The sequence below is a fragment of the Cebidichthys violaceus genome, unplaced genomic scaffold (assembly GCF_023349555.1).
Source record: "Cebidichthys violaceus isolate CVI_PGR_0920_01 unplaced genomic scaffold, fCebVio1.0.p SCAF_13, whole genome shotgun sequence".
In the NCBI taxonomy this organism is placed as follows: domain Eukaryota; kingdom Metazoa; phylum Chordata; class Actinopteri; order Perciformes; family Stichaeidae; genus Cebidichthys; species Cebidichthys violaceus.
Window position 1 is genome coordinate 5,568,148 of NW_027176296.1, and position 25,743 is coordinate 5,593,890.

The 25,743-nt window shown below is 38.7% G+C and overlaps 1 protein-coding gene across 1 annotated transcript; it reads right to left on the reverse strand.

Annotated features, from left to right (window-relative positions):
• Window positions 1–4,516: 4,516 nt before the first annotated feature.
• LOC137870597 (adhesion G-protein coupled receptor D2) lies at window positions 4,517–25,625 on the reverse strand. Its single transcript, XM_068708001.1, has 21 exons — window positions 25,464–25,625; window positions 25,317–25,353; window positions 24,553–24,577; window positions 23,613–23,837; window positions 22,653–23,291; window positions 20,122–20,319; window positions 19,756–19,829; window positions 18,929–19,228; window positions 18,577–18,688; window positions 17,961–18,107; window positions 17,061–17,163; window positions 16,357–16,468; window positions 15,981–16,036; window positions 15,536–15,662; window positions 14,131–14,234; window positions 12,460–12,562; window positions 10,917–11,070; window positions 10,190–10,323; window positions 9,374–9,489; window positions 7,197–7,317; window positions 4,517–4,573 (listed from the first exon to the last, which is right to left on the reverse strand). Exons 2-21 carry the CDS (start codon window positions 25,350–25,352, stop codon window positions 4,517–4,519), a joined length of 2,943 nt encoding a protein of 980 aa, XP_068564102.1. The 5' UTR covers window position 25,353; window positions 25,464–25,625.
• Window positions 25,626–25,743: the final 118 nt, after the last annotated feature.

Genomic DNA, 25,743 nt, shown 5'->3' on the forward strand with positions numbered 1-25,743 from the left:
CATTGTGCCTTTTATGGGGGGCAGGTTTTCTTTAAGACAAGTACTGTAAGTTTTTTATCAATATAGTTGATACTATTGCAGTTATTGTGTCATGTGATCCTCTAACTGAAACATGAGCTGCGATTTGTATGTGTATATGAATATAACCCACGTTTCTTTTACATGGGTGTTTCCCTGCCAAAGGCATTGCTGTTTGAAATGTTTGTTGAGTTCAATGTGCAGACCACCTCTGTTTTTAGCTCTGCAAGGGCAAGATAATTCCTTAACAGTTGAAATGTGTCTGAGCGTGGTCTAATGTCATGTATATTACTGGGCTGTAGTTTATATTACACTGACAAAACAAGCTTTTCCCTATCTGGCTTGAGCTCAACTGGGAATAGAACCACTGACTCCCATTGTACGAAAACAATTTTGTAGTATCTGAGCTACAGGACCGAAAAAAAAGAAAAATCACCCCATCTCAAACAATAACTTCTGATGCTGTAAAAGCATTGCTTACTCACACAACAAATCTCCCATATGGCAAAAATCAATAAACAGAGCAACGCTGTATTGATCACATCTATATCGTGGATACACTCTGATGTCATGCTCCACTAGCCAAGTGTGTGAGTGTGTGTTTATGGAAGATGGGGGTTCTGCATTTCTTTCAGTGGAAAACATTGAAACATAATTTTAAAGCCTTAAGTTAAATCTATGCCTCAAGTAAAAAGGCTACCTTTACAGCCATTTTTTGCATTATTGGATGTCTATGGCTTTGTCCTTGGCTTTGGATGGTCTGATGTGAACCAGTGCATTATTTGTATACTCACTTTCAACTTATGACAACAGATACATTGATGGAAATAAAAATAAACAAACTGTCATGCAAATGAAAAACACTGTATATTTTAAAAGACAGATTTTCAAATGGAGTGTAAAATAATTATACCAATTGACAAATAGTCCTTTCACAGCGTGCTTATTAAAATAGTGTTACAGCTTCAAGCTGGTAACACCAGAAATTGATGTCAGGTCAACACTGTGTACCATTTTCTTTTATTCTGAATTACTAAACTAATATATAATTACTGCATTCTTCATAGACATATACAGGTTCTTTCCTAAAGTCAGATTTAACCCTGAGTGAAATGATAAATTTCACTTCTAAAGCTTTACTGAATGCCTGTAAAATCCCATTACCACTCGCCAGCCTGTTCATTTCATAAGAAATACAAAAACATCATAGTCATCAGATCCTGTGATATAAAAGACCTTAATACGATATGAATGAAACAGCTCAGCTTAATTCTCTCGTTGATTTCTCGATATTTCCACACTGTAATGACAAGGCACAGGGTTGCCCTCCACAGGAAAAAAACTGACATAACAGGAATAAAAGGATACATTCTTAACAAATACCTCGCCTGCAAAGTTACCAAAACACAGGGAGTCACTTGCACTCTAAACAACTTGCAGAGGACGAACGTTACCCTAACATTTTCTTTCTGACTCTCTTACTTCCTTCACCTCTCTACTTTGAATTCTCCCTCTCCTCTTTTTTCTTTCCCCCACCACCTCCCGCTGCAGCTCAAAGTTATTGATAGTTTAAAGTTATGGGCTAATAATAAGATGGACACTGCATGGCCAGGAGCCTATTATACCCAGGTAATGGATAGTGCAGGGGTTTTGAATGACATTGCCCAGAGATTGGATGACGAAGGGTGGAGCGATTTATGGGCCACCCAAAGAGCCCCCCGTCCCTCTTCCCTCTTCCCTCCCACACGCACACACAGCACCCCATGCTATTTATCTCTAGCTTGATAAGGAAGCAGATGAGGCATGCCTGTATTTATGGTGAAGACGTTCATAAAAACTACTGGCTCAGAGTAAAAAGTTAGAATTGACTCAGAGGAACAGCATATCAACTCAAAACTCTGTATGCACCGCTTTCATATCGTCCAATGCAAACTACATGAATACAGTTTGACATTACTGTATTATGATTTTTCGACCATTGGGCTTTTGAAGTATCTTTGTAACTCACTAATTTCAACAATGTTTGGATGTTGTCGAAGAAAAAAATATTTTACTTCTTCCTAAAAAACAAAGTGTCTTTTGACTTCTTAATGTAACTGCATTCTAGTGCCTCCGCATGGCTCTCAATATGGCGACGGCTAAGCCAACGGCTGGTAGCTAACGGTGCTAACAGCGCTAATAGTGCAAAAAACAGCATGCCGCTGTCATTGGTCAGGACAGCGTTATCAGCTGTAATCGCCATATGAGAGCTGTGCAGAGCTGCGTCCATGAGCTAGCCAGTGGGGCACACTCACATACACTAACAGGCAGTAAAATGCACACACGGCCAGCCCGGCTATGCAATAACACCATCGAGAAGTTCTGATTACACACAGAGCAACTTCATTCTCTGGGCAGGTAGACATTACTCCACTATTTTGCAAATAGTTGTTTGTGTTGTTTTATATTTATTATGTGAATATCATAAAGAGAACCTTTAAAAATAATAGCATATCTTTTAAGCTGCAGGAACTACCGATGCAAATAAAGTGCTCAACAATGATCAGCAGACTAGCTAAGAAAAAAAAGCAAGCATGCTCTGTTGTCTTCATGTTTCGTCAATGCCACATTTAACAACTTAAACAACTTCTGTATATAAGTGGTGATGAAGTTTAATATATATATACACGTAATTCCTTGATGCTAGTACACACAAACTGAGCATCATCTGCTATCAGTTAATGGAACACAAGGACAAATCAAAAGCCCTAGTTGCTGAGGTCAGTGCAGCAGAGATGCATTTATGCCATGTCTACAGTATATTTGCTCAAAACGGCCGGCTCAGGTCTCTATTGAGAAAAATAACAACAAAAGCAGAGACACTTCAGACAGTGCTGTGAGGATGGAGGGCAAAGAGGAGTGGGAAGGGCATGAGGGAGTGCAATGAAAAAGGCTTGTCAACATTATCTGTTTTATTGATTTAACAGTAAAGGCTTGCCGCTTAAGCTTTATGTTGCTTTGGCTGGCCCCATTGAAAATACAACAGCTGCAAATAAAAAACGATTTCCTAAAAAACTTGAGCATTTTTATTTTTATTTTTATCTCCTGCCTACCAGCTCAGGTTTTGCATGCATTATTGTTAAGGTTTCACACATTTCATCATCTTTATGAGTAGCCATGAAGTTGGGACCATGTTCAACTCTGCTCTCTCTCTCTCTCTCTCTCTGAAAGGAATCAATAGCATTAAAGAGGGCAAGACTGTCCTCTATATGACAACGGTGGTCTATTGTAATGCGGAGTCTAATTACCATATTGGATCATTAAGGAACACTATGAGATTACACCCACGCTTACAGATCTGTTAAACCCAGCAGTGCTTTCAGCTAGGCAGCATGCTAACATGCTCAAAATTATAATGCTAGCATGTTGATGTTTAGTTGCTATAATGTTTATCATATTAATTGAATGTGTTAGCATGCTAGTATTTGCTGTTAGCACTAACCAAAAAGTAGGGATGTAACCAGATGATGGCACTAGATGGAAGGTTACGGCATCAATATTTTTACAATTCATCCTCTGGGAACTATGAAAGTCTGTGTTAAATGAAATATATCTGATAGATGTGGAGACAGTCATTTAAAAAAAAATGTCACCGTCATTGTGGCACTGAAGGAAACATCATGGGATCACCAAATTCAGTAGGATCCAGAGAGGGCATTAATCTCTATACCAGATTTCACAGCAATGTCAATACTCCTTTCCTGCAAAGGTTTTCTCATGGGCGAATTATGAGACAATTGGCCCCTGGACATGCAAAAGGCACCACTACCTTTCCTACATAAAAGCAAAACACACAGACTTTATGGTTGTTCAACATCTTTTTGTGGTTGTTTTGCATCTTTTTGTCTATTTAAGTCTCTTCCTGGTTGGTGCATGTCTGTGACATTTTGTAGGTGAAGGCCAGCTGGGCCTGTGCCCTGCAGGTCCGATCAGTAATCCATGGATTTTCTGATCAATGCAAAAGATTAAAAAGCAAACATGGACAGCACAGACTTTCAAGCACTTTTCGTTGTAAAAGCTGTTGAACAATATGATCTGAAAAAGAAAAGAAAAGTATATTCAAATCTATTTTGATTATACTTTCTTTTTCTTACTTGGCATGGTGTCTGGTAGATTCTTTCATGGTAAAAATCCTGAATGCATGTGAATTTGTATTTGACATTACCATTTAGTTTGAAAAGGGATCTTGTGTCGTTGTAACTAGAAGCCATTATATCACTGTCAATGCTGAACAGGCAAAGAAAAGACAAAAATGCATTAGCTAAATCAAATAAAAATGTCACAGTCCTGCCCACACCATTTGAATTAGTGAACGGAAACACAGCCAGAGCACAGCAATGAGCACTTAAGCTCAAAATGTATAGAAATTCCCTCAGAACACACAGGGTCTTGAGGATTGCCACTACGAGTGTCACTACACCCCATGCAGACTAGAGAGCAGCGAGGTCAACAGAGTGTGTCACTGGAGCAGCTTGGTGCCTGGCTGGGCTTCTTTTGTGTCCTGACCTGTTGAGGCCTAAAGACACATTATGTAGCTCTATTATGCCGAAGCAGCTGGATTGGCCTCCTACAGCTACCCAAAAACCCAGTCAACACACTCACAAAACACATTGAAAGATCCGGCTTATTTTACTGTCTTTTTTTTTGTTGAGTAATTTATCTGCATTTTCTCGCCCTGCGCATCGTGCATGACCAAAGGATGGAATAAGCAATGTGCAATGATATGCAAAAGAGGAAGCACAAGGCAAGATGTTCGTATTTTCTTAAAACTGGGTCGTTAATGTTGTCCCGAGAAGAGATATTTGAGGACCATGTCTTAAAACGAAGCCACAGTTGCGACATCAACATCTCTCTAACATGGTTGTTGAAGATAATAACTTACAATTAAACCAAAAGATTCAAACAAGCTGTCAGAAAGACAGAAAAAATTGCTGACAGACAGGTCGACAGCTGAGACAGACAGACAAAATGCATGAAACAGAACAGAAATCCATATGACGTGTTAACATGTGAAGTCGTATAATAAGCGCCCAGAAAATCTTTCAGTATTAATTACTGTCGACATGGAAAAAATATAATTAGATATGAGGGGGAAACAGAAACTATTTATGGCAACCAAGGGGCCTTGCTTAATGATCGGGCTGCAGCTAAAACCTCTATTGATTTTCTCGTTAAATATACAGCTCAATTAAAGATACAGCTGATTAAAAGACGAGTACAAATCGCAGCGGCGGATCTGGACTGCCTGCCGCAGTCAGAAGAATTACATGATTTCATCCTCACCTCCTCCTTCATCACTGCAGTGGGGAAAATAGGCTACAAAGGTATTATTCTTTTGTGTGAAATATTTCAATAATTTCCAAAGTTGTGACCATTTTCAAATGGAGATATGATTCCCACAGGTATATTACTCGTGGCAGAATTTGTTAGACTTTTAATATGTACTATCTATCTATAGAGGGCCTCAAAATATGAATTCCTCAAAACTTCTGACAAAACAACCCGTTGAATTTGAGCACTAAAAGCAGAAAATCAACGCTGATGAGCCACAAACAACAACAATAATGCTGACCTCTGAATACATAAAGAAAAAAATAATTAAACAAACAATACAAATCAACTTTCCTTGTTAAAATGAAGCACCTGCTTAACACAAGCCAGACCAAGGCTCTTTTTTCCCCCTCTCTACTTCAGCCTTGTCACTGACAAATAAAAACCTTGACAGTCTGTGTGCCCTCACCCCGAGAGAAGGGAAGAATTACAATGTATAATGGAAAACCTTTCTGTTCCTCATTGAAGAAAAATAAAGCAGTTTACTGTTTATAAACTGTTGGAGTTTATTTGAAGTTGCTCACAAGTTTTAGCTGTGGCATTATTTAGTCTTATATTTGTTCTACTTTATTACAACAGATGAATGGCTGATGAATTTAAGTTGTATTTTTGTTACCAATAGTGCTCCATCTGAGAGTGATTTCAAAAGCCCAGTCAGTCATTTTTGACGTCAGAAGTATATTCATATTTGTAAAATATGTACTCCTGCTATTCTAGTTTCCTTATTGTTAGTACATGTATTGAATCAATAATAATGTTCCAATCCTGTCCTCAATTTTAGTATTGAGGCAACCCTTATGTTTACATTTGGATCACAGGTTAGCGACTGACAATTGGCTGCCCGCGGGCCACATACGGCCTGCCAAAGCTTTCCATCCGAGTAATAATGAAATCACCGCGACCACTGCAGGTGCAGCCTTTGAGCTCTCAGGAGAGTTTCTTTGTGCCTACAACTTGCACGTGTAGAACAGAAATTCTTGAGGGCGAGTTTAACCAGGAGAGTGTTCGCAGCACACCAGTTGTTGCCAGCTGTAGCATGCCAGTTGGCTTAGTCCGGTCAGTCAAGCTCAAATGACAACGATTTGTGTCAAACTGTATTCTGAAGTCAGGTCCATCTGTGGATACACTTCAAACATTTAATGTAAGACGGCATCACCCGAATGTGTCGATTAGCAGAACAAAACTAAAAAAGACAACACCCTCTCTCTACAGTATCTCCCACTGCAGATTCACATCGTGCCAAAGCAATAACTAATGCTATAAGAGAGTTTATTGCCGCATATATGCTACTACACTCGCTCATAGACAATACCGAATGGAAACTTATGGTCAAAGTGCTTGAGCCCTGCTACAATGTGCATTCATGTGTGCATTCAGGTCAGTCTATTGTGCCTGCCCAGTAAAAATTACTGCAAGCTGCAGTTCAGGAATTACAGGACTGCATTCTGCTATTATATTTCCGTAATTACAGATTTTAACCATCGCTCCTCAGTGAATTGCCTCCTTGGCGACGGTCTGAGAACATTTTCTAGTTATCATTATGGATATCCCATGTCTTTTAGGAATCTGTTCACACTGATAGAAGCAAAAAACAAAATGTCAATACTTTATATGACAAGCTTAAATGATTTTGCCTTCATATGACCAGTAAGGTTTTTTGTTTTTGAAGAGGTTTTAAAACTTGTTTGTAAAACCTCACGGGCACAGAACTTCCTAAATAATGGAAAATGTAATTTTTCATTCAATGATGGCTGTTCTGTGTGTGTGTGTGTGTGTGTGTGTGTGTGTGTGTGTGTGTGTGTGTGTACCTGCAGGGAGTTGAGGAGGATGAAGATGTAGGCCATAACAATGGAGAAAGGCACCAAAACACCACACAGCCAAGTCAATCCGAGGATGGGCAGCAACACCAGCACAGCTTTCACTGCTGCCCTGTGCTCACACGCACAGACGCACCAACACACACAATCACAGCACAAGAATGTTAGCGTACACAAATACATATGGCTAACACACAAACATAAAATTATTATCAACCACACACCACACAGACTCTGAATTGGTTGAGTGAGCTGAACTTCTACCACACCAGATGAAATTAATTTAAATATTCCCTAAAAATTGTACTTCCTCCCTGATCGTCCTGAGCTCAATTCTGGGTTTCTCAACTTTTCAGTTTTTTTGGACAAAACTGAGCGGCTTTGGCAGGCTGGTTGTTCCATATACAACACTGTGCGGCTGGAAAAGCTCATGGGGTGACAACTTCCCACCTTAAATCCACCTTAATTCTGTTTAGAGTTGAATTATCTTCCCGCTCAGGTGACCGCCAAACCGCACCAGCTGTGTGTGTGTTCGTGTGTGTGTGACATGGCGGGCGGCAAGCCCTAGTTTATTCTGCGGAGGAATGTGTTTGAGTTTCCGAGAGGGCTGCCACCCAGGGGTGCCAATGGTTCAAGGCCTGCTTTGAGAAGCTTCATAAAGCACCTACTGTGAGCCCCGGTGGGCTGAGGTAGTGAACGAATATATACACTTTAACACGATTTTCACCGATAGGATCATATACAAGCCTGCTGGGGGAAATGTACTGGATCACTTACAGCAGAGTTTCACCCCGATGAGTTAACACCAGCGGCAAAAAAGAAACACATTATCAAAGACAACAGACATAGGGCTCAACAAGATATTGTTTTTGCAATAACATTGCAATGCAATAGTCACAAAGAACACAATGTAACAAGGTACGTTTAGCCACGGTAAACACTAAACTAGTAAAGGCAACTGTTCATGAGTAATCCTACAGCCAATCTGATAAATAACATGCAGTCATTTAGTCTGCTGAAATGTATTTTACAAACTGGTCTGCCTGTACTCCAAATGACCAATCACAATCCTTTTCAATAATTCAACGGACAGAAATAGAACAAATGAAACAAGCGTATTGTGTGGATTTATATGGAGCACAGAGAGCTACAGAAGTCACATGTTACATAAACCTATCGTTTTAAAACTAATGTCATTGTATATAGCAAAGGCAAAAATACTGCAGTTTAATAGTTATTTATTTTTCCATTATCATTCAACCCTAGGCAACAAGTATTAGATTATTAAATAATAAATAGGAAATGAAAAATAAAAATGTATTGCATCCCAACACGAGGGTTTGATCTATAAGGTTTTCTTGAAAGACAGTGCAGATGATTATTTTAGACTGAAGCTGCTGAGAGATGATATTTAATTTATTTTATAGGTCTTTAACCCATTCTCAGAGGTTCACCCAAACATTCTAAATCTTCATTATGATATTAATAACACCCCATACAACTGCTACTGTCCTAATCCTTACAAGCAAGTCAGTATAAGACCATATAGTGACCTTCTCCATTGCTGCCCCCTCCTTCTGGACGTCTCTCCCCCAGCACCTCAGACATTCTCCGTCACCAGCCTCGTTCAAAACTGCACTCAAAACTCACCTATTTAAATCTGCTTTAACCTTTGATGCTAGTTATGTAATGTTTTTTTTATTGTTATAATGTAATTTATCTGATTAGTTTGTATTATTATTGCTTTTACTGTTTCTGTTCTTACCATGTAAAGTGCCTTTGAGTACTTGTTAAAGCGCTACACAAATAACATGTATTATTATGATTATTATTATTAACTCTATAATTAATAATCAACTCTATTGATGCAAGGTTTCAGAAAAAATAATAACAAAAAAGAAAGGTAAAATACTGGCCCAACATATCAGAGAACTCATATCTGAATTATTTCTGTATCTTATCAACACTGAATAATACCAAAAAACTAAGTTCTGATATTTTGTTAAATTAGGTTTTCTGTTCTAAAATGACAAATCCAATATAAAAGCTTCCAGCTGCTTTTTTTTGCCCCCTGACTACAGTTTGTTTGCTCCAAGGCCTGTGGCCCGGGTGAATAACCTTAAAAAATGACAAAAAGAGGACAAATAGTGCCACCTTGTGGTTTGTACCTGATTTGCTCATAGGCTTGATCCACAGGACTGGTGCCCATGGCCAACATGATGGACCTTCTCTTGGCTGTGGAGATGGTGATGATCACCACCCTAGTCAGTACCATGATGTTCACCTGGGAAAAAAGGAAGGATAAAGAAATGAGGGAGAAAAAGGCAAAATGACTGAAATACTGATTAAAACATATCTATTGGTCTGAGATTGTGGTTGAGGAAAGAGTAAAGAAATAGAGACACATGTTACAAACTACCGCTGTTTAAAAGAAATGTTGTGTAACATAGATTGAAACATCACACCGTTTCCTGTTTAATTGGTAACTTTAGCTTCCAGTCAAACCTAATGTGGAGCACTACAGGAAAGAATTACAAGTCCAAATGGCTGAATGCGCTTTGTATTTTTAACTATTTCAGCCTGAACAGACTACACAGTATTAGGGCAGGGAGATATGGCCAAAATCTTCTATCACGATACAGGTCATTTCATATCTCGACAATAAAATATATTAAGATATAGCATGTTTTCTGGTAATTTATAATGAATTAATTTCTGCATCAAATAACCACATGGCATAGTATACTTGTGTGGTATAAGAGTATTCTCTCATATAATTAAGAACTTTAGTGCAAAGTGATAAGATATCTGGAGACATTTGAGTAAATATGTGCTTGTTATTATCAATTTAGACAATATAATTGTGTATTGCAATATCTCGATATATGATTTAATCATGATATGATTCCATTGAAAGACGATAAATTATCATACTGAATTATCGCCCCGCCCTACATGGTATGATTAGAAATACATTTTCTGACCATGATGATGAAGATGACGGGCCCAGCAAAGCCCCAGATGACGCCATTCTGGACACTGAGCCAACAGTAGCTGTCGGCCGAGTATTTGCCTGAGGCTGATGCCAACGTGATGGTGACTATCAGCACCGGCAGACCTGGAGGGAGGGAGGGGCATAAAAGAAAAACAGAGAGAGAAGAGAATAAGGAGCATATAAGAGAAAATGAAAGTACCAAGACATGGAGAAAATGGAGACACATCAAAAGACCCAAATGGTCACAAATCCCCAGTCAAAAATGTATTATAATAATAATTTCTGCATTTTACTACTGTATTTTATTTTCTTACACTGCTTTTTCGTGTTTTAATGACTGTTCCTGTTTTTAATGTTTCAATGAATGTTCTTAATTGTTTTTAAATCTCCTTTTCTTTTGCATTATATTTTGATGCTTTTAATGGTTTTATGTGAAGCACTTTGAATTACCTTGTTGTTGAAATGTGCTATGCAAATAAACTTGCCTTACCTATAGTTTCAGAAAAGTATTATCTTGTACTTCCCACTAATATGGTGTATAAAATATATTCACATTGTCAGATTTATGTCAAAACATAACACCACTGATCAATCAATCTGACTCTGTGTGGTTTTATGTTCATGATTTTATCAAATCCTATACCTAGATCACAATATCCTTAACAATCACTGCACATGTGAAAAGTGATTTGGCTATGTATTGATAGCTGTTGTACCCCAGCCGATGAGATAGTAATACTTCATGTGACGATCTTCGCTTAGGTTGACAGCCACCACCTTGCTCCAGAGCAGCAGACCCTCCACCAGCATCCAGCTAAATGCTGCCATGAAGAAGAGATGGAGCAGTGCCGCCACAAGTGTACAAGCCACCTACAAACACACCAGCACAGGCATGCAGACAGATACACGTTGCATTTCAAGTATTCAGATCAAGCTCCCGAGTGACACGCCTTAATAGTAAAAGTTCATTAAGTTCAATTTCCATGTCACAAGAAAGGAGTGTAATTTTTGATAGTGCATAAGAGGGAGAATTGGTTTATAGCACATTACTCTGGACGTTAATTTGCAAGGGTAACCTTTCTCCCTCCAAAAATCAAATCATTTTGGTTGTGGAAACCAAAAGGAAGTTTAGCTGACTGACTCTACATTCTATAGAAATATGCATCTAGGATCTACTCGTGTATATAGGTATATTTTTCATACACCAATGTATGTAAAGTTTTAACTCAATTAGGTGGGTTCTGTCCGGAAAAAACACTGTCAGAGGTTAAATAACTCCATGTTTTTAATAGATTGTTAAAGGGCAGCTCATGACCGTGGAAGATGTATGAGGTGGCAAGTGGTCATTTACCCCATTAAAAAAAAAAAATAGAACAAATAGAGTTGGTCTAATGGTAAGAAAGACCATATAATACCTGTAATATCGATTCAATCCCTACAGCTGTTGTTATGCAACAATATGAATTCCTATTGAAGCATTCATTGCAAAACACTAACTCCCTCCAGACTAAATCATTGTAAATAGCTCTGAAGTGGCTTGAAACTATGTGTTGAAAACCTTGTTAAAATGTGAAAAATGACCTTCCTGATGATCAGTCAGCCTATGTACATATGAAACCACTTGATAAATTTCCAACAAGCGGCCACCAGCCTTCAGTGTTAAGCCCACCCTGACATGACCCAGGGTCAAAGGACCAAGGGTCAAGCCAACTACAGGCCATCGGGTGACTACAGAGGGACTGCACCATGTGTTCTAGCTGATGGAGACGACAATAGTGGCCACTTATGCAACATTCAATGCCAAAGCATTTGTTTTACTAGGATCCTGGATTTAAACTCTCATTAGCGTAGCTATTAAAACACAGTTCTATAGGTTTCATTTAAATGTACCAGAAGGTAGACAGTATCTTAACAGACATTTTAAACATTAGCTTGTACTGTAAATGCCATGAGTAGTGAAGTGGGTATTGATTGGATTATTTTTAAAACCCTTTTTTTAAATCTTGGTTTTTATTACTAATTCTATCGTAAAAATAAACTTCTAATGAACTTGCTTCCTAGTATCTAAACAAAATAGGTATCTTTTGATGCTCTCATTTTTAACTTTATCTATTTTTCATGCAAAGTTTGGCAGAATCTATCAACGAACAATCAGCAAGTGAGTTTTGTCTTCATTCACCTTCATTTGTCTCTAGTCTGCCCCTTGGTCCACCAACATTACAATCCTATGTATTGGTACATAAAATCAGATGCCTGTACCTTGTTGTGAATGGCTGAGCCGCTGCAGAGCAGAATCACCTGGGCACAGATCAGAGCAATGAAGAGGTTCTTATGGATGGACGTTCTGTCAGATCTGGGGATACTATGGATAGAAACAATAGAAAACTTCAAGTTTTTTGACAGATCTTGTCTTGAAATTAGATATGGTAAGAAGTGACAGTATAAATTACAACACAGGGATAACACAAATTTTAACAAATAACTGGTACATTTAGTAGTCAAGTTATTTAAATTCTGTATGTATGTTTAGTTTGTTTGTTGGACTGATGGACAACACGATCGATTAATATATTTTCATTGTCATAGTGACTAAAAATTGTAATATCCAAGGTTATAAAATGACCTGAAACTGATTAGTGCCTTAAATCAGTTTATGAATTCTACTTGTTCTGAACTTTCCACCTTGTTGACTGTGTTGCTGCATCATTCCAGATCATGGTTTTAATTTATTCCTTACTTTATATTGTTAGTTTGAATGTGAGATTTGTCTCAGAGATTTTTACATATTACAATCTTGAAATGGGCACCAACTGTTTCAATTAGTTTTCCAGTACGTTTTATTGTTGATAATAAATATTATGCCGGAGGGCTGTGTATATACGGCTCATGTCTCATATCCCACCACCTCTGAAAACAAACACATATTGTCTTTCGATGGAATCAATAGGTTGAATATTTCCATTTAAGTAAACATAAGTGAAATGGACAGCTGGATCTGGTCTAGAGGGGTAAATGAACTGAAGAGCCTTCCATTACCTCCTGATTGGTTCAGCCTATTTAGACTAATTTCACATCTGAATAACTGCTTGAGACCACTATAATTTCATGGTGCGATTACGCATCCATCTATGGACATGTGCACCTCTACTTTGACTGTGTGTGTGTATGTGTATTGTGTGTATGTAAGTACACAAATGCATGTACATAATACACCAGCATGTGTGTGTGAAATGCACGGTTGCACTCTCTGATTTTCAGGACAGTCATAAATTTGTCAGGGCAGCTCCTCTCCAGCTGATTGCGATCCCTCAGTGACCCTTATGTTAATTAACATCTGCAGAATGCCGCCATAAACCTTCAGAGTGGGCTCACATGTAGACCACGGTAATTACTAGATTAGCACTAGTCAATACTCACTGCAGCCTTAGGAACAGAGCTCGAGCAATACAGCGCCAATAAGTTATCTCTCTCTGTTAAGTGTATGGGAAAGAGTGTCACATCTAACCCTATGAAAAGGTATGGAAGTCAACAGGGGAATGCTGACTTTGTCAATCTTGAAAAGTACTGTGAACTTTTAACCGTTAATTCATGCAAACAAATACAAACGAGTATTTTTCATGAGTGTCACATTGTTATAATTAATTATATTAGTTTAATTGATTTCTAGAGATTCTTTACCCTGACAAAACAATTTTTTTTTGAAAATGTTGAACAGTTGTTATGGTCCTCGCAAAGAAATAGTCCGATATAAATACTGAACAACTTGTTCTCTCTTGTTTTTCAATACTTTCCTTATATATACATATTAAATGTAATTACCAGCTTAAAAAAGGGGTTGAGGCTGAGGGGTGTGCATCGACTCAAACAGACAGAAACCAGGCAGATGTATTGGCACCGCAGGTAAGCGGGACAGGAAAACCAGGTACTCACTCCAGCACAGTGAACAGCATCAAGGTCACCACCAGAGCACACAGAGACGCACCAGAGCCGATGAACGTCAGCTTGGTCAAAATGAGCTCTTCCTCAGGACTCCACTGGGACGGGAGGGAAAGGTAGTAGTGAGGGTGAGAGAGAGAGAGGGGAGAATGTTAATATCACAGGTTTGACCCATCCGTTGCCTACTCAAAGACACTGAATTCCTACCTCATCGCTTAATTTGTGTAACGACTCAATACCCAAAAATGTGCAATTTCAAAAAGTTAAAAGGCTGTTGGTGTTGTTTTGTATTTATAACCATTCATGCACTTTGGATAGAACAGTTCTACAGATGCATTTTTCAAAAGGATTTGCACACTGGGAGTGACACCTGCTGGTAAATATAGTGTACTACAAATCCTAATTTTAAAGATCAAAGATGATGACCTGGATTTAAATTTCACATCAGCAACATTTACTGTGTGTTCCAATAGCCACACTAATATACTATTTAGTATGTCCAATACATAGTATGTCAAAAGCATTCAAGTTTTTATTTATTATATGTTATGTCATTATGTAATATTAGTTTTTTCCTTCCTTAGACAGTTATGCTTTGTATCTAAACTTAAAAATGCATTCCAAATCACACACTTTTTCCAGTTATTCATGGTAGCTGCAACTGACATTTGCATTAATTCGGGACATGCGACTTCATCATAACATTGCATCTTGAAGCTTAACCTTCTTGCTGATATATATTTTGGGTCAAATATCCACAAAAGCATTCTGCAAAATGCGACCGGATGCAATATGGTAAATGGACTGTACTTGTACAGCGCTTTTCTAGTATTTTCGACCACTCAAAGTGCTTTCACACTACTTGTCATCATTCACCCCTTCACACACTGATGGCAGGGGCTAAGTAACACCTGCCTATCAGATTCATACACAGCAATTTGGGGTTAAGTGTCTTGCTCAAGGACACATCGATATGCAACTAGCCGGGGATCGAACCGCCGATCCTCTGACCCTGCTCTCCACTTAGCTACAGCCACACACAATACATCCTATTAAATAAGCTCTTCCTCAGGGACGGGAGGGAAAAGTAGCAGTGAGGGAACGAGAGAGAGAGAGGGGCGAATGTTGTCAAATATCACAGGTTTGACCCATCCAAGAAAAAGTATGCGATTTGGAACGCAGTGTTAAGTTTAGATATAAATCATAACTGTCAAAGGAAGGAAACAACTAATATTACATAATGCCATAAAATTAAAAAAAATTAAAACACTCATAACCTTGACCACAGTTTAAATTTGAGGTCTGACTGTCAAAGTAATAGTTAACATTTTCCATCATGCAACCTCTTTTTCAGCATGCATGATTTAACTCACTGCATCAAAAACATCTCATGAGTTACCTTTGACTCCAGGTAATTCATCAGCACTGCAAAGTTGGTGGTGTGGTTACAGAGGCAGGAAGTGACACTCGAGCCAGCAAAGGTCACCCTGCAACCATCACTGGACCAGCTACTGGTATGATTATGCCTTTACACCCCAATACACAACCAACACACACAAACACACCCTCATCAAAAAGTTTCAGAGAGCAGAGGCATTTAGTATTAAATATTAAGAATTAAATATGTAAAAAGGATTTGAAAACCTAAAACACTCATTTTGGAATGAAACGTCATATGTACATTTATCACATTTGATTGTGGTGTTCAAAAATATTACCTACAGCATCAAAAGAGTAAAATATGTCCTTAAAATTAATGGTACACAATAAGATCTTTAATCTCTATTGCAATTACACACATTTACTGGGGCTGTTTATGTGACTGTGCTGTTGGTAAAACTTACATCAAGCTGAAATTCCAAAAGGCACAAACGGGAGTAACTCGCTGTGAATACTCCACCTAGAAACAGAAACACATGTTTGCACTTGTTGGTGTTCTCTTTTAATATATTACCTTAAACTCGAACAAGTCAAAAGCACCATGGATAAAAAACAAGTACCGCTTCCTGGGAGATGAAAATTCTTATGTAGTGACATATTGCATTTGGTGAGTTTATCAAAGGGCAACAAGTTAACTGTAACTCAACTGCTATTCCAAAAGAATGGTTGCTTCTTACAAAACGTTTGCCATCAGCATGGATTCTGATTCAAGCCAGAACTGAATGTTGCCCTGGGCTTAAGAGTCAAACTGTGTTACAGCAGTTGAACAATGGACTATACCACGTTAGATGAGGAAAGGGTGTACTTGATGGCCACAGGAATGGTTTGGGCCTTGGAGGCATCGCGGATAGTGGCCGACATGACAGCAGAAGCCAGGTGACTGGGGAGAATTCTGGGAAGAGAAAAAATGGTTATTATTTACATCTGACCTACAATTTAAATGTAATAAATACACAAAACAAACAATCCAAACTACTGGTAATCACTGTCAGAATGATCCTTACTCTTTCAAAAATGATCACAGAAAAAGTGCAAGCACACCTTATTTGGTTGAACCCAGAGCACACAGGTTTTTTTAATTTACAATTTCTAAATTTGATTTAACTTTAACCAATTAATAGAGAATAAGGGCATATTAAAACAAATAGCCTAAAAAATGGGATCTAAAATTAGTGCTGAATCCAACACGTAAAAAAGGTAATTTAGAAGAGCTTTTATATGTATTCACTTAGATTTGAGTATATGTGGGTGATATTTATTGAAGAAATCACTTAAACTGTATCTTAAGTCAAACAATGTGTTTTATGCTCATTAGATGGTTGTAACAACTGATTTCCAGAACTGATGAGCTATTATAAATATACAAAAGCTATATAAATTGAAATCAAGTAATGCTGAGTTGTGAATAAAAAGTGCTATTAACACTGAGTTTGTTTCAGCAACATTCAGTCACAAGAGAAAACAACAGGCCAACTATATCCTACCTTTTTAATTTCTCTTGGTGACTCAGTGGAGGCTCCTGTGCTCCAGACACAATCTCACTCAGATGGCTGTAGTGTGTATGAATAAACATCACTTCCTCATGTCCTGATCAGAGAGAAAGGAGAAGCAGATATGATTTATTTGTATCCTTTAATAATACAAACTACTTTGCTGAGCATCACTTCAGTTTCGCAGTATCACATTTCACTTTCACACATTCACACGCGACTCAGTTACTAGGAGTTTCATTTACCCATTTGCTCAAAGATCTGATTTCAAAATGTATGTCTATTATTTTAGATTTAGTAGTCCCACCTACAGATCCATATTTTGGAGGCATTTGGAGAAAACTCTTAAAGCAAAACCTCTATGTCAAAGAATGTAACATGTTGTATTTCCTGATTTCCTGTAGTCTTTCTTGAGTTAGATTATTAGATTATTTGTACCAACTAAATCTACAACTACTTGAAATATGTAGGAAGCTAATTAAAATCATTTAGCCATAAGACAGACGTAAAATGGCCTGTGCATTGTATCTTTTATTTGATTTTTAGAATGATCTGATAAGTGCTGCACAGATATACATGCATCATAGTGTAGTTAGAATATGTAAGAGCATTGCATAAGGCAACTACAGTATGTGTAAAACACATTATTTTTAGGAATGAAATTTATGCATTCTATTTGGACACAGAATCATACTTAGAACAACTACAGTGTATAATTATGAGGAGTTTGTGAGGACACATGTGCATGCTGTTTCATCATCATGTATCATCATGTAATACACAAGTGTTTAGGCACACACATTTTTCATTCTCAGTTGGGTTAGCATCTATGACAACTAGTGCCTTTGTGTGTGTGTGTGTGTGTGTGTGTGTGTGTGTGTGTGTGTTTCCTACCCAGTGTGTGTATCCTCTGGAGCTCAGTGTCAGGGATAACCAACTCATCTTGACCACTGCTGCTGGCAGTGTGAGAGCTGACTGCAGAAGGCTTGAAGACTTGACTACAGCTCTCTTCAGTCAGCTTCTGCCACTTCATGTACACATCTGGAAGTAAAGACAGCAGAGGACACCCAGACAATAGAGACGGATTAACAATAATAGTAAACAGGAAAATAAACGAAATAATATTCTTTACTTATCTGTGTTACAAAGCCAAGAGCTACCAGGTATTGGTCAATAACATTATATGTTGTAGACGTATCAGCGTGTCGAAAATTCATAAATTCTGAACATGTATCCACTGCAAAAACAAGGAGATGAAGAAGTGCAATACCATGAAAAAAAAGTCAGATTAGCCTTAATATAAACATACAACAAAAATGAAATTGTATTCTCTGAATCACAATACTGGCCCTTTTCCTTTAAGTGAGATGTATCATAGAATCTTACTTGTCATCTTTTTACAATTTCTCTATCACCATGGATCAACACTGAAACTGTGCCTATATTTTGAACTGAGCACAAACAGACTGTTTTCTGATTTATTTGATGTACACCAATATGTTTTAATTACCTATGTTCTTGGTAGAAAGAGTGAAGCCTCTTCTCTCCACAGATAGCATGTCTGCAAGCGTTTCGGTGAGTCTGTCAATACTCTGGACAATAGTAAATGGTCCCACGCTGACCTGTACAAGAAAAACAGACCCAAAAACAAAAATTTAGATTAATTGAGGGCAAATAATGACTTTCCAGGGTTAACAAAATTGAGAAAATAATTTTACTTTATCCCTTAAAGTGGGATCAAATATGCAATATAAACATAGGGGAGACCTTGCTAAGTGGTCAGTGAAAAATAAATCAATTAAACCTTAGAGATTATTTTTTTGGGGTGGGGGGGATAGCAAAAACAGATTAACACAGGTCACCCCATCCTCTGTCAGGAGCATCCACTGTGAAGCCGTGTGGGGCTCCAGCATCAAACTCGCCGCCTTTAGGTAGTTGGTAGCAATGGACACCATGACTTCTGCCGCGTCAGCTCCAGCAGAGGGAGAACTGGTAGCCAGTGCAGTCAAGTCTGTCTCAATCCTCTGGGTGAGGTAGAGGACATCACTGGAGGTGAGGAGGTGAGGGCCACCGGCCTCCACCGCACGCAGAACAGTCTGGGTCAGCTGCTGCAGCAAGGCCAAATCTCTGTCCCAGGAGGTATTTACGCTCAGCTCTACCCCCTGAGGAAAAAGAGGGATGGGTAAAGATTTTGAACTTTATTTACCTGAGGGTAAGGTGGTTGCAATGCAATACTGCGAATTCACCAATTCAGTATCACACACTTCGGGATCACAATCACGTCTGTTCACCAAGCAAAGCTCTAGGATTTTGACTCAGTAAGAGTTATGATTCTCCTAAAAATGTAACAAGATAGTTTTCAATGAGAGTACTTTACCTTTATGGCATGCCAATATTTGCATGTCTGGTATGAGACATGTAAATCTAAGTTTGTTTGGAAAATGTCAATTCTACCTTAAACATGGCAAACATTTCCTCCACTACACAGCCTAAATTAAACTTCACAATGATAGAAATGTTCTGTGTTGCTGCAAAGTAGTGAAATCCTTTTTCCAGGGTGCACTGTCTTTGCTGTATTCTCGGTTGTTGAGCTGCCTTTGCACCAGCATCAAGATGAGTTGTTATTAATTTATTGTACAGTACCACTTAAGTGATGATGTGCTACAGACAGCTAAACTGTCCAACTCACAGGTTTGGTCAGAGGATCCTCGCTCAATCTCCTGAAGAATGGTGTCTTTGGTAAACTGATAACATCCAGCACTTCTGCAGACAAACAGAGACACATATAATGCCATTTATTACAGCATGAGCATAAACAGCCTTAGAGATTCCTATGGATTCAAAGCTCTTTGCTATGCTGACATCGTGTCAACAACAATTAAACACTCCACATTATGCAAAGGTAGTATTTATTACAGGACTAATGTATGTGATTGCATGCCAATGTTACGGTAATGCTCTCAGTATCTCTCAGGGTTAGATACAGCAGAGCAATTCCTCAAATTGCATCAAGAATAAAAGCCATACAATTGATTTACATTATTATTATTAGTACCTTTCTTAAACTGGCAGACGGCCCCCCTGAGCGAGTCACACTTGGCTAGGCCCAAGCTCCCAATAAGCGGGTCAAAGATGCCACAATCCTCATCAGACAAAGGGCTGTGGAACAACTCAAAGGAGAACGTTTGATTCTGCAAAGCATTTCCATCCAGGAGGGAATCCAAGAACGAATTTGCTAACACAGTGACGTTTCCTAGTAAAGGAAATGGTGAAAGGTGTTCTTAATGTTAAATTATTGCAAATGAAAGAAGGACACATCAAGACGTAATGTCATTCACAGTAGTGTTGATAATGCTACACTTTAGAAACCCAAAAGGGAAATTCACATCTCATCAAGATGCAATTCAAGGCAGGAGAATCAGGCAGGTTTCCTTAGTCAAGAGAGCTCCAAGATGTTTTCTTGTAAACGTGTAATAAACTTCATGCTCCTTCATTAAATTATTCCCCCAACATAATCTCCAAATAGTTATTGTTGAGCCAACACTCCCCCAGCTAAAAAGTTTTGCTTAGACAACAGACTAAGCAGGTTGTTAGTGCGTTTCAAAATTACCCTGAAACTATCTATTCATTATCATGTTTCTTGACTTTTCAGTATTTGGTTTTTAGTTTTATTTTCTCTTGAAACAAAACATCAAGACACATTCCTTGTATGTGAAAGCATACATGTACTGGGCAATAAATCAGATTCTGATTAATCTGATCCCAGCCTTTAGGCAACAATAAAACAGAAGTTATAAAACCTTTGTGGTCTTGATTATGGAAAGATCTGTCATAGACTAGCTGTTACAAGGATTGAATCTGTAGCAGTTCAGTTGCAGGAGTAGTGTGGCCTATACTTAAGGGAAAGCTTAAAAAGACAGCACACCAGGTACCACCATGTTAGTTAAGTCCTATAACTGAAAGATCAAAGGATTAATCCATAGTCCTTCAACAGCTACTGCACATATCCTGACTGTCAGCTGATCATTAAAAAATACAAAATAAAAAAAATAAACACTACACTACATTGTAACTGGAAATCACTTAAGTCGTGCAAGTGCAAAATCCTTTGTGCATGTTCAGTTCCAGGAGGCGGAATGAGTGTTTTGGGCTTTCATTGCTCATCGGGGAGCATGATGTCAGAGAGGAGAAGTTTGTTTTGAAGGGTGGGATTCAGAGTGACGTGATTCACAAAACATTCACGAGAACCATAAGGAGCCCTACACTTTGCCAATTACAGCTTGATCACCATCCACCCTATTCATTGAGGGGGAGAGCAACACAGATAGATTCCCTCTTTCCTTCAGTCTCATTAAACTTCCAGCAGTGCTTAATGCTGGAAAGGAAAATAGTGTTTGTGTGCGCGTGTGTTTGTTTACTGTGTGTCTGTATGTTTGCCAAAGCATGCTACAAATTCAGAAAGGATGAGGGATATGCTGATCAAGCTTTTTTGCTGATTCCAATCCCAGTCATTTAATAATGAGTAACTGCCAATACAAAGCCCTAAACTTATATTCATATCTTCCTACATTATACAGCTTCACAGTGCACAATATCTAGGGGAGTATGGCTCAATACTATCACTCAATTAACATATAATTTGCTGCTTTTTATTTATTGTAATGATGTATAAACACATGCACATACAATAAATGTATGTGATATAGTTAATTAAAGTTCTTTTTTTCAATTCTTGGTAACAAAGTTCAAACTGTCCACTGATATGACAAGCTGCCAGTTCATGAGCTGGAGAGAAACTGCATCATGAATGCGTAATGTTGGCAAATTTAAAACATAAAATGTGGGATCTTGGCAGTTTACCTGTCTTTTCAAACATTGTGGGTAAGTTAAGTCTGGAACAGATCTGTTAACAAATCTGGAATAGATCAGAAAAAGCCAAGACAGCGCTTGTCAAAGTTTTTTAAAGTAAGTTTTGTGAACTACTTTTCTCTCGATGTGCTCATCACTGTAACTAGTTCCCTAACTATTTACTTGTCACCCAATTTCATTTAGATTACTTGACAACAGTTTTAGTGATCCCACAAGTACCTAAAGCATTTTAATCCAAGTATTTAAGACCAAACAGCTATGCAAATTACATCATGATTGAGCTTCATTCGAGGGATGAGAGGAGAGTGTGTTTGTGTTTGAGTGTGTTTGGATCTAGTTTTATCTGAAATTAATTCACAGCATTTATTTTACTCTGCTTGGAATTTCAGACGGGTGGGGTTTACCACATCAGGCCAGCTCAAATTTTGGCATGTTAGTGAAAAGTGTGTAATCCAAAATGACTTTCAAATGGACTCTATGCAATTGTTTTTTCTGCATAGCAACCCCACCCAACCCTAGTGCAAAACTATCTAAACTGTAAACGGTATTTAAAAGCAATGCTTAACTACACCACTGGACCATGCAGATAGATTTGAGTCTCTTCTGTCTTTTATGGTTTAAACTATTCCTGTATTTGATGATGAAAGCAGCCTTGATTTAGATTATGGTAACCCCTTAGCTTCTTCCCGTCCAAATGCTGCATCCTAACAAATGTACCTTGACATGGGATGTCTTTCCACAGCGTCGTAAGGGAGGACTCTATTTCCATGGCTGATCCACTCCATTTGAACACCAGCCCAGAGGAAATGGGTGAACACTCCTTTTCCATGGTGTAGATTTCACTGTTGTTCAGTACCCGATCCCATATGTACAGCTCTGTGATACTCCCTGAGAATGACTCATCCTTCTTAAATGAACCCCCAAAAGTGTCCTGCTCTTGTCCAATAATGAATAGGCCATCAGGTCCAATGCTGTTAGAACTTAGGCCCTCACCCCTAGAAACCACCAGGCCATGAGTAAATAGTACCCAGCGTCCAAAATTCTTGCTCCAAGAAACGCACACAGAGTGCCAAGAGTCGTCCTGGTCGAAGGCTTCTTGGTAAGGTCCATGAACGCCATGGACCAGTAGAGCCAGCTGCACAAGTTTTCCCTTGACTAGGTTCACACGGAGCTGGAACTCATTGATATATGACTGGATGGAATAAGAAAAGATGGTTGAAATTCCAAAACTATTTGGATCGAAGCGAAGATGGGTGCAAACGGTCACAGAATCCATGGAGGGGAACTTGTGCAGGAGACGGGCATGCTTCCTGTCCGAGCGCCCGGCAAACTCCAGAATCAGGGTCTCTGAGGAACCTTTGGTTTCACACCACACAGAGAGAATAAAGAGGCATTACTACGAAGGAAAAATCCTGCCACAGCTCTCGGAAAAGATGGAACCTGATCATAAAATTCCACTTTGTGGTTCTATTCCTAATGTAAACACATGTGAAACATTTATTTACTGTGGCAAAGAGTGTTGCATGTCAGTCCTATTTTATATTCTATTCGCCTTTTGATAAGCCAGTCAGTAGGCCGAAAGATGTCTTGGATAAGAAAAACAACGAGCCTTCTATTTAAAAAGAAAGAGTGCTAATACATTCAAATAAATTGTCATAAATAGCACAATGAACCTACTTGTCAGATGGGTCATGACTTCCTTGGCAATCCACACAGGCTGAGAGATGTTCAAGGATTTAAAAAAGTTGGTTAGCTCTTGCTTCTCTACTGGGTTGGAGACAGTGGCTAAGGCCCCAGAGCGCTGGTTACACAGTTCCCCTGCATTGTTCCATTGCAGGCGATCAGGAACATACTCATAGTAGGACTCATCGTTTGTCAGGTTTCTAGTTTCCAAGGTAAAAGCTGTTTAAAAGAGAGAAAATAAGATTAGAAGAATTCACCTATGACAAGTAGCATGCTGTTGAACATTGGCACCTGTACCTCACTGGCTGAGGAATCCCTCATTGACTTGCTCAAGGCTTCTCACACACACACACACACACACACACATACACACACACACACACACACACACACACACAAATGTGTGTTAACTGCCACCTTGGTTCGGCTGTCTTAATGCTACTGCAAACTTTCAATTTGTGTTGATTTTGGTGGTTCCTGCGGACAAAAACGGTAGTGTTTCTGAGCACCAGAGTTCCTTTAGAAAACCTCTCATTTTACTGCAGCAGGGTCTGACAGCCTGTCCCGTGCAGTCCAGGTTTTGGTTATCCCATGCCTCCAGCAGTGTGGTGTTGGCTCTCAGCAGGGACCGGCGGAGCAGTGAGGCAAAGCTGCCGGACACGGAGCTCTGACTGCAGGTTGAAGCTGGATTTGGGTCTGTCTGCGGCCAGAGGCCTTGTGAGCTCAAGGAGAGCTCAGACTCTTGCAGAGAATCAGACCCGGTGACAGGCACGAAAAATAACTAGCCTATGTATAAATAGCCTTATGCTTATCTAGATCATATAGGGGCATTGGTATTAAATTGAGATGGTTTCATAACCAGTCAAAAGTTCCTACTGTAGTAACTTTAAATTAAACGGTGTTCAATTGAAAAGAGAAACAGAAAGTAACTCACCTGATATATAGCTGTGGAAACAAACCTGAAACATAAGTACACGTTTAGGTCATTACCAGGTATGATGGACAGAAGGGGTTAGCTACTGTTCTTTACTAATAAGATAAAGCAATACACAACAGGAGTCCTGATTGGACTAGATATAGGGCCAAGGAACCTAGTTTTCGAACAGAACACCTCATCATGTTTTTGGGCCTGCAACAAATATTTATATATATATACCTGTAGCATCAAAGATAATGTTTATTTCCTGCAGTTATTTCACGCAGTCATTTTTAACACTGCTAAGAACACTGACTAATTGACTTTATAGCCAATCAAAAGCCAGTATTTTCTTTAAACGTATAATGCCTGGCTTGCTATTCAACGGGGTAATCTAGGCATTTAAACCATGAATAAAACAATACAGATAATGTGCAATGACTCTATTACGTATGGGGATTATTTACACATCCACAAATATAATACTAATACAGGGAGAGAAAAAAATTAACGACGTGAAATTCTTAGTATCGTAAGATTAGTATGGCTTTCTTTACTTTATCCAATAAGACCTGTTTAGAAAACAACCATTTCACACGAGCCTCGTTGCATTATCTGCCTAAATGTCTGCCAGAGTAATACAGAATGAGTCAGTAAAATGTAAGTTATTGGGATGTTTGCACAACTCAAATAGCCTACGTTACCTGCTTAAAAGTCGTCACGTGTTTGTCTAAAATATCCCACAGGAATAATAAACATAAATACAAAGATTAAGTGCTCACCAGCAAGCCTATGTTGAGGAACAATAACCAGAGCATCCTGAGAAAAAAAAAGATTTATTAGCTGAGATTGGAATGCTATTGTAACGTACTAGGAGTTATTATAAACCCATTGGCCACACATAAAAGCAAAACGAATCGATTTTTTACCTCAATTAGTCGTCTCGGTACAAACTTTTTTGCGCGTCTTTTCATTCCAATCGCGTCGTATCTGTGAACGCAGCATTCAACCACTAACGCGACGTCGTTTTCCCGTTTAATTCCACTAACGTTAGTTGTAAAGGTGATTAAATGATGTTCTCTTCTCAGCTGTGATCTATCAGCCCGTCTTTAAAGTACAGAAGGAACCCTGGCGGGAGCTGACTCCACAGTGCATGGAGGGAGGATGCAGAGGGAGCTGCTGCGAGGAGTGGGTGTAACCTGCAGAGGG